Source organism: Balaenoptera physalus, assembly GCF_965194825.1.
Source record: "Balaenoptera physalus genome assembly, chromosome: 6".
Classification (NCBI taxonomy): domain Eukaryota; kingdom Metazoa; phylum Chordata; class Mammalia; order Artiodactyla; family Balaenopteridae; genus Balaenoptera; species Balaenoptera physalus.
Window position 1 is genome coordinate 116,926,994 of NC_138885.1, and position 15,853 is coordinate 116,942,846.

At 40.3% G+C, this 15,853-nt stretch overlaps 1 protein-coding gene across 1 annotated transcript in view; it reads left to right on the forward strand.

The window, feature by feature from the left end:
• Nucleotides 1-15,573, forward strand: part of LOC309662930 (cyclin-Y-like protein 1) — a gene marked incomplete at its 5' end in the record, with an annotated part of 30,390 nt that extends 14,817 nt beyond the window's left edge. Inside the window, 4 exons of the mRNA XM_082466135.1 lie at nt 5,564-5,683; nt 9,498-9,664; nt 12,940-13,102; nt 14,666-15,573. Coding sequence (XP_082322261.1) covers nt 5,564-5,683; nt 9,498-9,664; nt 12,940-13,102; nt 14,666-14,782 — 567 coding nt within the window. The 3' untranslated portion in view covers nt 14,783-15,573. The remainder of the gene's footprint in view (nt 1-5,563; nt 5,684-9,497; nt 9,665-12,939; nt 13,103-14,665) is intronic.
• Between the last annotated feature and the right edge of the window lie 280 nt (nt 15,574-15,853).

Sequence of the window (15,853 nt, forward strand, 5' to 3'; positions counted from 1 at the left end):
TGAGTTTGGGCACTTATCACATAATCACTGAATGTTTTTATTCAGCCAAGACACTGAATCTGTGGGTACAAAAACCACTCTACTTTGGCTAGAGTCGCAGCTTCTTTTGAATTCAAAAGAGTCTGATGTCCAGTATATAATTCAAAAGTACTTTGAAGGTTAACCTTGCTCAGGGACTTCCCTGGTGGTGTAGTGGTTTAAGAATCTGCCTGCCAACGCAGGGGACACAGGTTCGAGCCCTGGTCCGGGAAGATCCCACATGCCGCAGAGCAATTAAACCCATGCGCCACAACTACTGAGCCTGTGCCGTAGAGCCCGCGAGCCACAACTACTGAGCCCGTGTGCCACAACTACTGAAGCCCACGCACCTAGAGCCCGTGCCGTGCAACAAGAGAAGCCACCACAGTGAGAAGGCCGCGCACCACGACAAAGAGCAGCCCCCGCTCTTGGCAACTAGAGAAAGCCCGCGCGCAGTAACAAAGACCCCATGCAGCCCAAATTAAGTAAAATTAAATAAAATTAAAAAAAAAAAAAAAAGATTAACCTTGCTCAGACAAGTAGGTTTCATCCTTTTTTTTCCCGACCTAGTCTAATTTTTGGAAGTACAGTAAATTTTAATTTGCTCTCATGAAGTTTTAAAAATGATCATTCATCACATTCATTATTGGTGAAATAAAGGTTTACTGAGAAAATTAATAGGGCCAATTGGCTTTTAGGAATGATTTTGAAAATGTTTATCATGGGGTTAGTTTTCAGTGGGGTAGTTGTTCTCAGTGGGGTAGGTGAGCCTTATTAGAATCACTTATGCAACTTTTCAAGATATATGTTTCTGGATGCACAAAGTCCACCCGCCTGCCCCCGCCTCCAAGACACAGTGTCTGTGTGTCTGTCTGTCTGTCTGTCTCTCACCCACGCACACACACCTGTTGACAAGATGGGGAATGATGTGAAGCATGATTATATGGACAAAAGCATCCCGAGTGATTCTCCGATCTTAACCCTAACTCATTCATCCCTAAACTTTGCTGCACGCTGCAGTCATCTGGGGATCTTTAAAAACAGTCCTGATGCCCAAGTCATACCCAGTGCCGGTTAAATCAGAACATCTTGAAGCAGAAGCCAGGCAGTTTTTAAAGCTTCTCAGATGATCCCAGTGTGCAGCTGAGCTCGGGAGCCACTATTTGGTTAGAGGGCAGGAGAAAGAGAACTGCTTCTGATAATTAGTGGGACCTTAGGTAAGTCAGTTTTAAGCCTTGGTTCCCTTATCTGTAAAATGGGTTGTTTAATTAAATGTCATCTACGGTTCAGTGGTCCTTTCCATCATAAAACTTCTAATGCTGTGATTTTAAAATCAATTTGAAGATGAAACTTGGAAGCACTATAGAAGTATCCATCTTTGATGCTAACGGTGTTACAGGCCTTTATACAAGTGCTAAGATTCTATAGACCTATTCTAAAATTCAGATTTGCCTTCCCTCAATTATTTTGAGTTTCATTTTAGACACTGAGAACAAAGGGGAGCATATAACTTAACCAGAGAACCCCTTTGTTGCCTAATATACAACATCTGTGAATAACTTAGGAATATAGTAACTTAAAAAAGACTACCTAAGGACTTGTATCTATCTGTTCGTTAATACTTTATTAAAATAATTTGGAAATACCTGTCATTAATAGGATACTGTGTAGTATTATGCTGTCTTATTAGCACTGCTTATTTCAGGATAGCTAGACCTATCATCAGTTTTGTGGCTATAAAATTTTGCTATTAAATTTTCTAATAATTATGTAAAAGTGATTTGAAATCATTTTGGTATAGAGCACTTTTATTATTTACTTTTAGGGAAATAATGGAAAACGGATGGGTAGGTGGATAGCGAACTAAATCAACTGAAATGCAGGGGCTAACAAAAAAACCACACCCACACACACAGCCCCACACACAAACTACTATATGGCTTAAATTTAAGCATGTGTATAGATAGATATAACTTGTACAGGACAGAAGGTTTTGTGGGTAGAAGGACAAATGACAGGGGAAGTATGTAATAATTTATATATTATAATAATCAACCAAAACATGCCTTCTAACAGCATATCTAGCATTTTGGGTCTCCTAATTTTGCTAAAAGCTGAAGAACCTAAAACAAGGGGGAAAGCACCCATGTGGTACTGTTCTGAATTCGAGGATTTCGGGGCCACTGGGCCTCTGGAAGGTCTTCCCTCCTTGCTAACCCCTTTTTAAAAATGTCTTCAGGCCTGATATGATAAAAATCAGTTATTACAATGTATTTTTTTTCCTCCACAGTATGACCTTAGCAATATATTACCACATCAAGAACAGGTGAGCTCTTTTAAAACCTATCTTGTTATTCCAGCTAATTAATTTACAAGGTATCAAGTTTAGTGTTAGGTAATAACTATAGATGTTACTGGCATAAGCTTTTATTATTAGAGTGCTTTTATTACAATATAGAAGTGAATCATTTATTTTTCTCTTAGGACCCTTAATTCTTAGGTTACTGAGCATCCCAAAGAGTATTTGTTTATATGGGTTATATTGATAATTTACTGTATTAGAAATTGAAATTGAGAATTTAAAAAATTAAATCCATTGTATGTTAAAACAGGGTTTGCCTTAGCACTACTGAAATTTTGAGCTAGATAATGCTTTGTTGTGGGGTGTCGTCCTGTGTGTTATAGGATATATAGCAGCACCCTTGGCCTCTACTCACTAGATGCCAGTAGCACCTTCTTCCCTCCACATTACGACAACCAAAACTGTCTCCAGCCATGGCCGGAAGTCCCCTGGGGGACGAAATCACCCCTGATTGGGAACCCCAGTGTTCAACATAAGTCATTTTTTTTTAATGAAAAATAACTATTTTCCACAACAAAAAATATTGAGAGAAAAGTATCTCCTCAATAGAAGACAGCTGATTCTCATATCTATTCTGTCTTCAGTCATTTGTTTTGAAGAAACAATATGAAGAAGATCCAGCCGCTTGCAGATATATAGTTGGAAAAAGGTGTATTTTTAAAGCCTTCAGATAATTTGGTATATTCTTTGATACTGTACCAAAAGTCTGCATGTGCTAGTTTCTTAAATTAGTTAAAATGGAATTCTAAATCATATCAATGAACTTGTAATAAATACTATGTTAAATTAATACCCATTGATCTGTCATGCATACTGAGTAGATCTTTTTACCTGTACCTGACTTTATAATATTATACATTGGTCATTTGGAAAGTATTGGTTCACATTTCTTTAGACAGTGTCAAAAACTCACTTTTGTTAGTATCACCACCAGTCTTACCAGAAAAGTCTTTTAAGTGTTGAGAAGTTGTCAAGTTCACAATCGAAGGTAGAAGTTTTCCAAAACTCCTGATATTTTTAGCTTGATGGCTTGAATTTTATCATTGGCAACAAATACCTTTAGAGTTATTTTCCTTGAAGTGACAGGCTCACTTTGTTCATTTTTGAAAGAATGACTGTGTCAGTTGTACATTCAAATAACGATGGTGTTCGATGAAAAAAGTGTTTCAAATAAAGATGGTGTTCTATGAAAAAAATGACTTACCGCCAAGTCACAAGTGCTTTTCCTTAACACAGCCATATTTCAGTATGTAAAAGTGCTTAATGCATACTTTCCACTTATTCAGAATATTAAAAAGAAGGACCAAGGTTTAAGAACACTATTAATTTTTACTCTTTTATCAAGGATGTTCTTCAAGCAGATTTTTTAACTGCAAGTGGCAGTGAATAATTGAATGACTTCTAATTCAGTTTGGTACCACTGCCTTGATTCATGCTCAGAAACCAGCAGTTTTACCCACTTTTGCTTTTATACATCCATAGCAAATGTCACACAATGTGAAGGGCAGGTAGTGTCTTAGTATTCTTATAAAAGCAGTTTTGACCTCTTGGGCCTCCTGAAGGAGGGTATAGGGGAGAATCCCAGAGGCCTGCAGACCACATTTAGAGAAGCGCTGTTCAAATGAGCGCAGTGTATTAGTGTGGTGAAATTTTAAATTAAAAAGCCTGGTTTCTTTTAAAAAGACAATTACATTTTTAACTCAAACTATTTAAAAGAGACAAGAAGAAATACACAAGAAGAATATAAAGAACTAAAGAGAAAAAAACGGGAAAAAACCATGAATCTCATATTCACATTGATTGAAGTTAGAAGAATTTATTGCCCACCACCACTGCTTTATAAAATGTTCTTGCATATTCCAGTGTGAGGTTAGAGGGGTGAAAATATATTGGTTTACTAGCATTGCCTGTTAGGGAGGGTCAGTGCTTATAGAGGCAACTCTGGCTGGTTGTTGTAGAAAAGATTTCACAGAACTTGATGTGCTGAGTAAAAATAGGTCAGGAAACCTTTCTAAGGGTGGAATCCAGGAGAAGAATTTATAAAACTGTTTGCTTCGTTGAAGGTTAAGCTTCCTCTACCCCTCTCTCTACTCCTAGCAGATATTTTACGAAGATAGTAACTCCTGAATTAATTTTTTAAATGCACATTCTTATTTTATAGAGATGCAGATAGATCCTTGGATATTTTTGATGAGAGATTACATCCACTCACAGTAAGTGTCAGTTTTATTGAAGTGGTATTTTTCTCTTATACAGTTGTGTTTATTTCATGCTGATTTGCTTTGAAATTAATTACTAGAAGAAAATTACTTCCTCCAGCTCGAAGTCAAATTCATCTTCCTTTAAGTCTTCTTCCCCACGCCATGTTGTGTCTAGTCATTTTCCCGAAGGCGTGCTGTATAAGGGGTTGATGGATATGAACCGAGTTGCACTTTGTGTGAATAGTGAGCAGGTAAGTAAACATACCCAAGTAACAGAAAATATCTTTTTAAAGGATGATGTTCCATAGCATCAAACAATATAAATATTTGTAAATAAACCTAATATGATAAGGCCTCTAAGAAGAAAATTAGAAAACTGTTTACATTTTAAACGAATTAAAATGACAAAGTTTTAAAATTCACTTCTCCGGGTGCTCTGTGGCCACACGTGGCTGGCGACTGCTGTACAGGACAGCACATTCTTAGAGCCTTATGGTTACAGGACACTGGAAATGTGTTTTCAAAGTTGACTACAGAAAAGTATTACATATGGTGATCAGCAAGACTTTTGAGCCTAAAAATATTGGGTTGGCCAAAAAGTTTGTTTGGTTAGTGAATATATTGTTCAATAAAATGCTTGGTGAAAATGAAAACTGTGTCTTTTATTTTTACTTAAAACCAAATGAACTTTTTGGCCAACCCAATAGTTTACATTTGGTTAGAATTCTGTGGGGAGGAACGTGGAAATACATAAATTTTCTGCGGTTGTGCCTGTATTTTTCTTTAATGAATGGTGGTGAGTACTGGATCACTGTGGTATTTTAGGATCCCATTGTTTAGATTTAAAAGACTACAAGACATGTCACCCAATCAGAATTATTTTAAGGGGCACGTGGGCCCAAGTGTGAAGACTGCTATCTTAAGGGTACTTTTAAGTATTTTTCTTCCGTGGATACTTAAATTGCATTTTTTCTCCCTTCAGCGAGAAAAGATTCCAGAGGAATACTTCGAGCATGATCCTGAACACAAATTCATTTACGGATTTGTTCATACTCTTTCTAGTGCCGCACAGCTAACTGCTGAAGGTGCAGTAGTAACTTTGGTAAGATATTTTTTCTTTCATAAAGCATCTGTAGAAATTTCTTCCTTGTACACATGGTATGGTCCTGTTTTTCCCAAATGAAAGTAGGTTCCTGAAACGATCATTAGAACTTTATTAAGAGAAACCTATCAAAAGAAAGTAAAGTATACACATTTGAGCTTTAATCATCATTATGATTTAAAACGTTGCCATTGTTTTTCTCATGACAAAACAATTGATATTAAAGGCAGCAGGAGAGATTTCTGGTTTCTCCTTCCACACCTGAGGGGACACACGCACGCACAGTGCACACACGCACACACAGACGACGCGTGTGGTGGTGGTGGGGCGGGGCAATCACTGAGCGCTCTGGTCCACAGGCAGAAACAGGTTCCGGGCAGTTTGAAGCTGAGTCCCAGACTGCACTGCCTAGGCAGTTCTGATGTGTGTCCTGACTGAGAACTACTGCCCTCAGTTCTCTGTTCCTTGGATAATGGATAATGGTGTTAACCATCCCTGCTGTCCTCTTACTGCCTGCATGTGAAGTTGCCCAGGACTAGGGTGCCAGTAGGACTTCAGAAGGCTTTACTCTAGTTAGCCTGCTAAGCTACAGCTGTGTAAGGACCTTTTTGTCATCCATTCCTAATTCCTATGGTAAGATTTTATCATTTGAATAATAAATCATATTCAAGTGAGAGGTAGTTGGGATTGTTTTACTCCTCCCTATAGCAAACCTGTAGGGGGGAAAGTCAGCTGCGTGGTCTGCAGGGAAGGAATACTTAGGCCACTCACTGCCTGCTCCTATCAAGGCAGAATTTAGGACAGGAGGCTTGTCCTTTTGAAAAGAGACCCCTCAGTGGGTACTGGATCAGACACAGGCCTTTTCTTGGCGCTACGGGCCACTTGGAGTGCTTAGCACATGCTTGAGAGAGGCAGGAATGGTGCTTGCATATGGAGAGCTAGGAAATGCAGGAAGGAGAGTATTTGGGTTGGAAGAGGGGCATTTCTTTGTAGACAAGTTAAGCTTGATGTACCTGCGAGACAGCAGAATGGCAGTGTCTAGTAATCATTTGGATATATGGGATTGGAGCATGAATCTGAGCTAGAGGGAGGGAATTAAGTGTAGCTGTTCAAATGCAGAGAAAGTATGTAAAATAAAAAGTGGGTAGAAGATAGATCCTACTAGGGACTGTCAGCACTTAAGGGACAGATCCCCAGAGGAGTGGCTACAGTGGTAGGAAACCCAGCAGAGAACCCTAAGAGACACCAGGAGAGGTTCAAGAAGGAGAGTATGGTCCAAACGCTAAATGCTACCAAGAAGTTGCTCATGTCATAAATACCATGTCACTGAATACCTACTCTGTGTCACTTTTCTACATGTGGGGGGTGGAGGAGAGAACAAGTTGGATAAATAAAGTTCTTGCCTTTATGGAGCAAGTGTGGAAGACGTAAATTTTTTTTTTTTTTTTTTTTTAATCGGAGTACAGTTGATTTACAGTGTTGTGTTAGTTTCAGGTGTATAGCAAAGTATAAGTGTTTTTTTTTAATGAGTGTTTTTTAAAAGATGACTATTTCAAGTGGTGGTAAAAACCATGAAGAGAAAGCAAGGTAAAGGGATAAAGTGATTAGAGGGGCTTACTAGAAAGCTCAGGAAGAGCCTCTTTAAAGAGGTAATGTTTGAACCCAGGACCTGGCTGAACTGAGGAAGATCAGGTACGCTGGCATTACGGGCAGAGGGGACAAGTGCAAGGCTCTGAGACAGGAACTTGTTCTGTGTGTTCAAGGAAAAGCAAGGTGGCCATTGTGATCCGAGCGGGGAATGAGGGAAAGAGCATAGGTGATGAGGTCACGGAAGGACAAGGCCGTACCGCACAGGGCCTCGTAACTTGCAGGCCACGGGAAGAAGGTATTTGTTTGATGGGAAGCCTCTGGCAGATCTGGAGCAGGCGCATAAAGTACTCTTAATTTAAGAGGCTCTCCTGGCTGCTTTGGGGAGAACAGACTGTAGTCTGTTGGGAGGCAGAGAAGTTAGGCAGTGGCAGCGATACAAGTCAGAAGTGACAGACAGAAAAGCGGTCAGGGTACCAGTGAAGGTAGAGATAACAAGAAGTTCTAACAGATTGGAGCAGGATACACTCAAGTGCAGGTTTTTGGTCTCAGCGACTGGGCGTGTGGCAGTGCTCTTTCATTTATGAGGGAAGGCCTGGGGAGTGGAGCTCTGGGACGAAGAGCTCTGGGTTGTTTGTGTGAAGGCACCGGTGACCACGGCAAGAGTAGTCTCTGTAGAGTGGTAGCAGCAGGAGGCTGACTGAAGTGGGTTAAGGAGAGGATGGGAGATGAGGAGCTGGCCTCAGCCCTGAGGACGCCGTCTAGGGGCAGTGGGGGACAGGCTGGGGACATGGAAGCATTCACACTGGAGGAAGCCTCTGACAGGGAGAAGTTGTTCAAAAGGAGACTAACTGTGCGCACAGTGCTCTGCAGAAGTGAGGTGGGATCAACTTCATTCATAGGAGAGTTAGCTTCAGTGAAAAGAAAGAAATCTCGCTTCCTCCGAGACAGGAGGGCAAGTGGGATAAATGAATATCAGCACGTGTACCAAGTTTGCCAGTACAAAGGTGAGAGGAAGTTGAGAGATTGCCAGTGTCGTTTCAGTGCCTCTGATGAGTCCCATAAAGTAGAGTTGAACCTTGCGGGGAGAGTCGTTCTTAGGGTACTAGAGAGTGCTGAGTTCTTTGGGCAATGGGAGCCGAATTTCACTAAGAACATATAATCTCAATACCCGTGTTTGAAAACACAGTAGAGTTTGGAGGGCATGGGCGAATCTGAGCTGTCAATCTGATAACCCTTCAGAGAGTAAACAGACTCTTTCAAACTGGACATTTTTCTTTTTGTCAAATGGCATATACACTCTTCTACAGAGGTAACAACAAATCACAGCTTACCTCTCTAATCTTTGCTCAGCTGTTAACTACATCCAGTTCTTTGTAGGGTAGACATTTGATACATGTAAAAGAAACCATGAAATCATCTCACAAACCGGCAGGTTTAGAGGAGCCCCAGGGATACAGACACAGGCAGGTCTTCCCACCTTAAAACCAAAAGAATTGACTAAGCTGCAGATTATGTAAGACAGAAATGAATAATGAAATGATAATGGAGATGTGAAAAATTGGGGATATGAAAAGGACTACCCTTTGTATGCATGTGTGTTCCTTCAAAAGGCACTAAAATATGGGAATACTTGACAGTTGTAAAGCCCCTTTGTACTGCCTGTCCTGCTGTGCCACGCAGCAGCCACTGGGAGGCTCTCTTGACCACCAGTTTTTATCTTCAAGTTCATGCCACAAAAGGACTGGTGACTCTGAAGAGAAGGTAAAGATGTGCTCAGTCTTACCAGAATTTTACACACTCAAGCGTTATGTAAAATCGCCATGCAACCACCACCAGTCTTGTAGTTAACATTGCACGTGATAGGCACTCAAGCATTTACTGAACAGTTGAAGTCGACACTGGGCTGTATGTGCTGCCCTTGACAAGTGGGAAGGTAATAATACAATGCGTGTCTTTAGAATGCCCTTTGCTGAGATGTCCTTTCATTCCTGTGACCAAAATTGGGTTGGAAATTCACACGGGCAGAGTAGAAATATCAGACTCACAGAAATATCTGACTTACAACTGTGACCTGGCCTCTGGCCTTGGCTTGGCTGAGCAAAGTCTTTGTAGAACCTAGGAATAAAAGGGGTGTCAAAAAGAGATGAAATCTGTCATTCCTAACAATTCTTATCACAGCACTTAAACTGAACGAAAATCAAAGATCAGTGCTCTACTTTTGCAGGTTTACTTAGAAAGGCTTTTAACTTATGCTGAGATCGACATTTGCCCCACTAACTGGAAAAGAATTGTTTTGGGAGCCATTCTTCTTGCCTCCGAGTTTTGGGACGATCGGGCTGTATGGAATGTGGACGACTGCCAGATCCTCAAGGACGTTACAGTTGAGGACATGTGAGTTTGTAAGGTTACCGTGAACTTTCTAACCATTTTCCAATACCTCATTTGCTCTCATAAAGTTTACATTTTTAAGAAATGTTACATTTTAAGAAAGGTTACCTTGTGCAGAGAGCTGAAATAGACATAAAATTACAGCCTTCTTTCTATCTAGCTGTAGTATAACAATTTGTATTTCCCCTCATTCATTGGTAGGTCTTGATGTGTTATTGTTGTAATATTCTGCTTGAGAAATTGAAATTATTTTTCTGGTGGTTTTTGCCAAACATTTTACAAGCTCACTACCAGAGCAACATGGTACAGTAAGTAACTTGACAGCTTTCTTAAAGCTGTCTACCAGGTCCAGTCCATTTTTAAGGGGCACATGCCTGGTCTTTGAAGCAAGTGGCCACTGTTAAGGTCTTAGGGCCTCTAGACTACTGACAGGTTATAATTTCAACCTGAGTCACACATTGTGTATTTGCTTTTGCTGGTCTTTTTCTCCTTTTTATCTGAGGTTCTGTTGTTACAGAAACTATGATGTACAGGTAGCCACATATAAAGGTTTCAGATCCCTGTGTTCCTGTCTCCTCCCCTAAAGTCTGCTGAGTTAGGAAACACCTACCTCTCAGGTCGTCCGGGAAGCATCCCTGGGGCCTCACCCAGGGCACTCAGCAAACACAGCAGCACTTTGTGGGGCCTTGAGTTAACTAGGCAGGTTCTCCTCACAGATGGCACGCTCACATTGGCATGAAACGCCAGGCTTCCAGTCTGGCTCTGGTGAAGGGCCCCAAGGGTGGGAAGCAGGATGAGCCAGAGAGGTAATTCCAGCAGACTCTCGAAGTGCCCGCTTGCCAGTGAACCTGTCTTTGTGGGTGGCATTCAGGAAAATGTGAAAGGACACCTCTTGATTATATTGGAGAGCAGAGGCCGATCAAGATGGTAGGCAGGGGCAAGAGTTTGTTTTTGTTACCTTTGCCCCTTACCCTAGATAATTCACAATTACCAAAGTGCATATTTACAGCTGAAGCGAGGAAAGCTGTGACTAAGAGAAGGGACCAGTGACTGTCAGTAGCTGTCAAAGTGGCTTTTGGTGAAAATGCCCACTTTGGTGATCATGTAAACCAGGTGGTCGTGGTGATATTGCTGGTAGCAATCTTAGCAAACAGTGGAACAGCAGATAATGAATTTGAAATGAATAGAAGTACTTTTGGAAGTTGCAGAAACTAAAGTGACGTTGACCAACACTATCATCAGTCTTGAAACTGGTCCCTTGAAGGAAGGAAAATTTGTAATCGTGAACACCATCCCTGCCATGATGGCAGCTGAAATTTTCTCAGAATCTGCAGCTGAGCTGACTGGGGCTCTGGTTCCAGGTACAACATCCGAGAACATGCAGGGAAACGTGTGGGTGTTCATAGACATTGAGCCCAGGAGCATTGGCGGCACTGTCCAGCTATGAAGAAACTAATTCTAAACAACGCTTTTCTGTGTAGAACGGAGAATCACCAGGAGTTATGTTTATAATAGGCTGCTTTTGTTTATGATCTTTGGGAGTTGGAAAGCATTACAACAAAGTGTTTAATACACATTTGTTTCATCCCTCTGCTGTTGACTACTATTTGTAATGGTCTCATTTTGAGTCTGAATTGAAAAATTGCTGTCTATCAGCTTTTCCTTAAAACTTTCTAACATCTCTGTGTCTTGTTAAATATATATTTCCCTTCAAAAGAGTAAGTTAAACTGAGCAGCTGCTGTTCAGACAGTTTGCTGCGCCTGTAAGTGGTAGGCTCTTCAGCCACCTAGCCATTTACAAACAGCAAAAAACACAGAAGATGCATATTCTGTAGGCATAATGCTTTTCTTCAGTGATTAAAGCTCTATTAATAGACATGTTAATCCTATGAAGTACTGTATTTCCACACAATTAAAATGTATTAGTGGAGAAAATATAAAAGGGATAGTGAAGTGCATTTATTCCTGTAGTAAATTAAGTCCTGATTAGCTGATTATCAAAACATTATCTGATTTACATTTCTATAGACTTCTGGCCGTATGAACAGGAAATTAATTTTGGAAGTAGGTTCAGTTAGGTTTAAAGTTCAACAAATGAGAAACCTCATTTCTGCTCATACTCTGCTCTCCATACAGGAGAACATGGAGCATTTGTTGATTTATCCAATGGATAAAATATTAACACTTGAAAACCAAGAAACCAAATGTATGGTAAAATAAGCCACTTGCATGTTTGTTTGGGTATTTATCATTTTTATCTAATCAACTCTCTAAAGTGATTGCTGTGAAAAGTGGTAAGATTTACTCTAACTTTATATTTATTTACTTAAACATTTGGCAAGCAAATGGCTGGATATGGTCATATAGCAGAAGCCTGCTCCCAGCACTCTACTTTCCCACTTCATTGAATTCGCCCTCTGTGGGCGTGTGCAGTCTGTCCTGGCAAGGGGCGGTAGGTCTGAACATTCTGGGCTGCTCTCCTAACACCGGGGGCAACAACTGCTCTATCAGAGGTCGTATCATAAAGTGGGTTTAGCCTAGCTGAGACATAATCTTACTGCCTTCCTAAGCTTAAAAAGTGCATCCTGTCCTGTCATGGTGACGACAAGTCACCCTAGTAAGGTTTTAAGGTGAACAGAAACTTGCATTATGCCCTTTGACACAGCCCCATGCACGGGGTGGGGGTGGGGGGATTCCCTTTCCCATCGAATGTAGCTTATTTATTTATTTACTTGAGATGAATCCTTGTTGCCTCAAGAGTTTTCCCCCCTCAGAGATAATAGCAGTGGCTCTCGATGGATCCATTTGTTGCCATGGTGATGTGCCCACTCCTTTTGTTGGCTCGTCTCTACTTCAGTAAGCCCCTTCCTGTCACCAGCCCGGTGAAAATGTCTGCAAGTTCTTCAGAGCTAATAAACAGCATACATCATTCCTTTCAACTGATCACTAGAGCGGGGCCTCGTGAGTGAGTGTGGAGCATGAATCGTACAGCTGCACTAATGGAACTCTGAAGAATGAGCCCCTGAGTCAGCAGCATGAGTGCATAAGAGGGCCATGACCTCTTCCCCCTTGTCCCAGACTCAAAGTGCTGGGACGCAGAAAGGACCACAAATAGCTGTACCTTGTTTGAACATTAGGGTATTAATCCAGCTGGGTAGCCATTATTGGTTTCAAAACAGTATTTAGAGCCATCCTAGTAGCTCAGAATGGTATTTTTGAAGATAGCCCAGTTGACTAAAATTGTCCTGTGTTGGTTTTGTCTTCTCCTCCTCCCCCAGGAATGAGATGGAAAGGCACTTCGTGGAGCTACTTCAGTTTAATATTAATGTTCCTTTCAGTGTGTATGCCAAATACTACTTTGACCTTCGCTCCTTAGCAGATGACAACAACCTGAATGTTCTATTCACTCCTCTTAGCAAAGAAAGAGCACAGAACTTAGAGGTAAGGCTGTGAAATCACTAACTGGGGTTTTCTGTCAGCCACCGAAGCCACACCTGTAGCTAAATTATATTAAGCAGTGATTAGGAAAATGGAAAGCTGTTAACAGTTTGAAGAGCTTATTGACCCGTTGGCATCATATTTCCTGTGTCTTTTATGGTTTATACAGGGATCCCACATTATAAAAAAAAAAAAATTGTCTCTTCTGTAACCATAATACAGAATACTTTCAATCATATTTAATCTGTTCTTAATGGTTTTCCATTTGAACCTCTACACTTACATATAACCATACATGAATAATTTCTTAAAATTGTATCCCTAATCAGATGTACCTACATAATCTACTTACCACTCTTAACTGTCTTTTTTTTTTTTTATATAATTGATGTTTTGGACTATTTCTACTGTCTTGATATTTTTAATAAATAAATAAATGTATTTATTTATTTATGGCTGCATTGGGTCTTCGCTGCTGCACGCGGGCTTTCTCTAGCTGTGGCGGGCGGGGGCTGCTCTTCATTGCGGTGCGCAGGCTTCTCATTGCAGTGGCTGCCCTTGTTGCAGAGCACGGGCTCTAGAGCGCAGGGTCAGTAGTTGTGGCGCACAGGCTTAGTTGCTCCTCGGCATGTGGGATCTTCCCGGACCAGGGCTCAAACCCGTGTCCCCTGCATTGGCAGGCGGATTCTTAACCACTGCGCCACCAGGGAATTCCCTCTTAACTGTTTTTTACTCAGCTTGCAGTTCGTGTGTGTGTGTGTGTGTGTGTGTGTGTGTGTGTGTGTGTGTGTGTATGTGTATCACAGTTCAGTCCCATGAGTTTATTAGACAAAGCATCCGTGGCTAACCTGAGAGACCTATACTTGGAAAGTATAATGTGGATTCAGATACTGGATGTAGAAAGTACATGAGTTTTTAATATAAATGGTAACGTACATGGAACAACGTAATACTTATGGCTTATGATTTTTGGTGGGTATACAGCAAAATTCACGACTGAAATGAACACATTTAAAATTGATACTTTCTGTGGTACCTTGGTGGTACTTTAGAATAAGATGTTTTTCTACCATAATTTATGTGCAAGTGAAATAGCACCTTTCAGCGCTTGTTATTAGACCTCTCCTACCTTCAGCACATACCTACCTGATTAAAATTTTCTTAGAGTATGTAATAACTAATGAAAACTGAAGAGAAGTTGAATAGCTGAGTAAACACTGATTTTGCCCAAGTGTATGTCCATTACGTTTAAGGATCACGTGTGTAGGTAACAGATGATATTGCTATTAGGAGCCTATCATTAGCAACCCAATTTTTAAGTAACTCTAAGTTATTAGGGCAAGTTACCCCTTGCCCCAGCAATCTAATCATAGCCCTTAAAGGTTATTAACTTAGGGAACTGTCAGTTAGTGTAGATATCAGCTATCCAAAGTAGCAGTAACTATGAACTATCTAAACGAATGGAGATGTGTGGCTTATCAATGATGCTTTTTTTGTTTTTTTAAGGTCCGAACATTTTTTTTCCCCCCTAATTATACCTATGTTCTACCTGATTGACTTTCCTAGGCCATTTCCAGATTGTGTGACGACAAATACAAAGACGTGTGTAGAGCTGCTATGAGAAGGTCTTTCAGCGCTGATCATTTCATTGGTATTCGGCGCTCCAATGCCATCCTCTCTTAAGGGAGAAGTGAGGGGTTGTAACATCATAAACCCCTCGAAACAAAGACTGGAGAAATATCACCTCTCCTGCTCAGAAACCAGCAAAGTTAGTATTTTCACCTTAAAGAAAGACATTGAATTCAAGAGACTCATGGACAAGCGAAGATTATGCTCATAGGAAAGAACGGGACCTCGTCAATGTAACACGCTCTTCTGTCCTTTTTATTGTAAACAGAGTTACAAAAACCACTCCAAAGCTAAAAGCTCCCAATCCACGCACAGATATCTGCTCCCAATCCACGCACAGATATCTGATAGCTGTGAGCTATGTGACGTTTTTTAATTAATAGTTTAAATTTTTAGACTTTAAAGACACTAGCTATATAACTTCTATGTTTTTCTTACCTCACTGTCCCATACTGCTGCATATTCCTTTAGAATCAGTGCAGTATTACCATCAAAAAATGGGACTCCAAAAAAAAAAAAAGTAAAAAAACAAAAAAAGAAAAAAAAACAAAAAACAAAAAAAAAACAAAAAAGAAAAAAAAAAGAAAAAAAAAAACAAAAAAGAAAAAAAAAACAAAAAAAAACATGGGACTCCTAACAACTCACAAAGCCAAACTTCGGAACAGACTGTTGTAGCATCGTTAGGTTTTGCAGGGTTCTTCCTCCCTACTATATCATTGAAGCTGCTAGTCATTATTGGCAATCAATTTAAACCAAAAAGCTGCTGAATAACACATGTCATCCAAATTCTTTGCAGGCAGTACTTATTAGCATATTAGCATGTTTGCGATCATAAACAGAGAAAGTAGGTTATTTCCTTCTATTGGGTCCGTGCTGCATTTCTTGTTAACTATAATGGTGCTTCTGATTTTGTGATGATTTTCCTCTTTGTTATATACTTGTGTTAAAGGATATTTTCATAATTCCAGCCAACATGGTGGTCCAGTAATTAACAAGCCGGTGATGAAATAGAAGGTGTCCCAAAAGTCTTAGAACAATTTTAAGCTTTAATATAGTGTGCTTGGATACTCCAGAACAGTGTCGCAGAAGTATAAATGCTAGACTGGCAAAACATCACTTGAAACT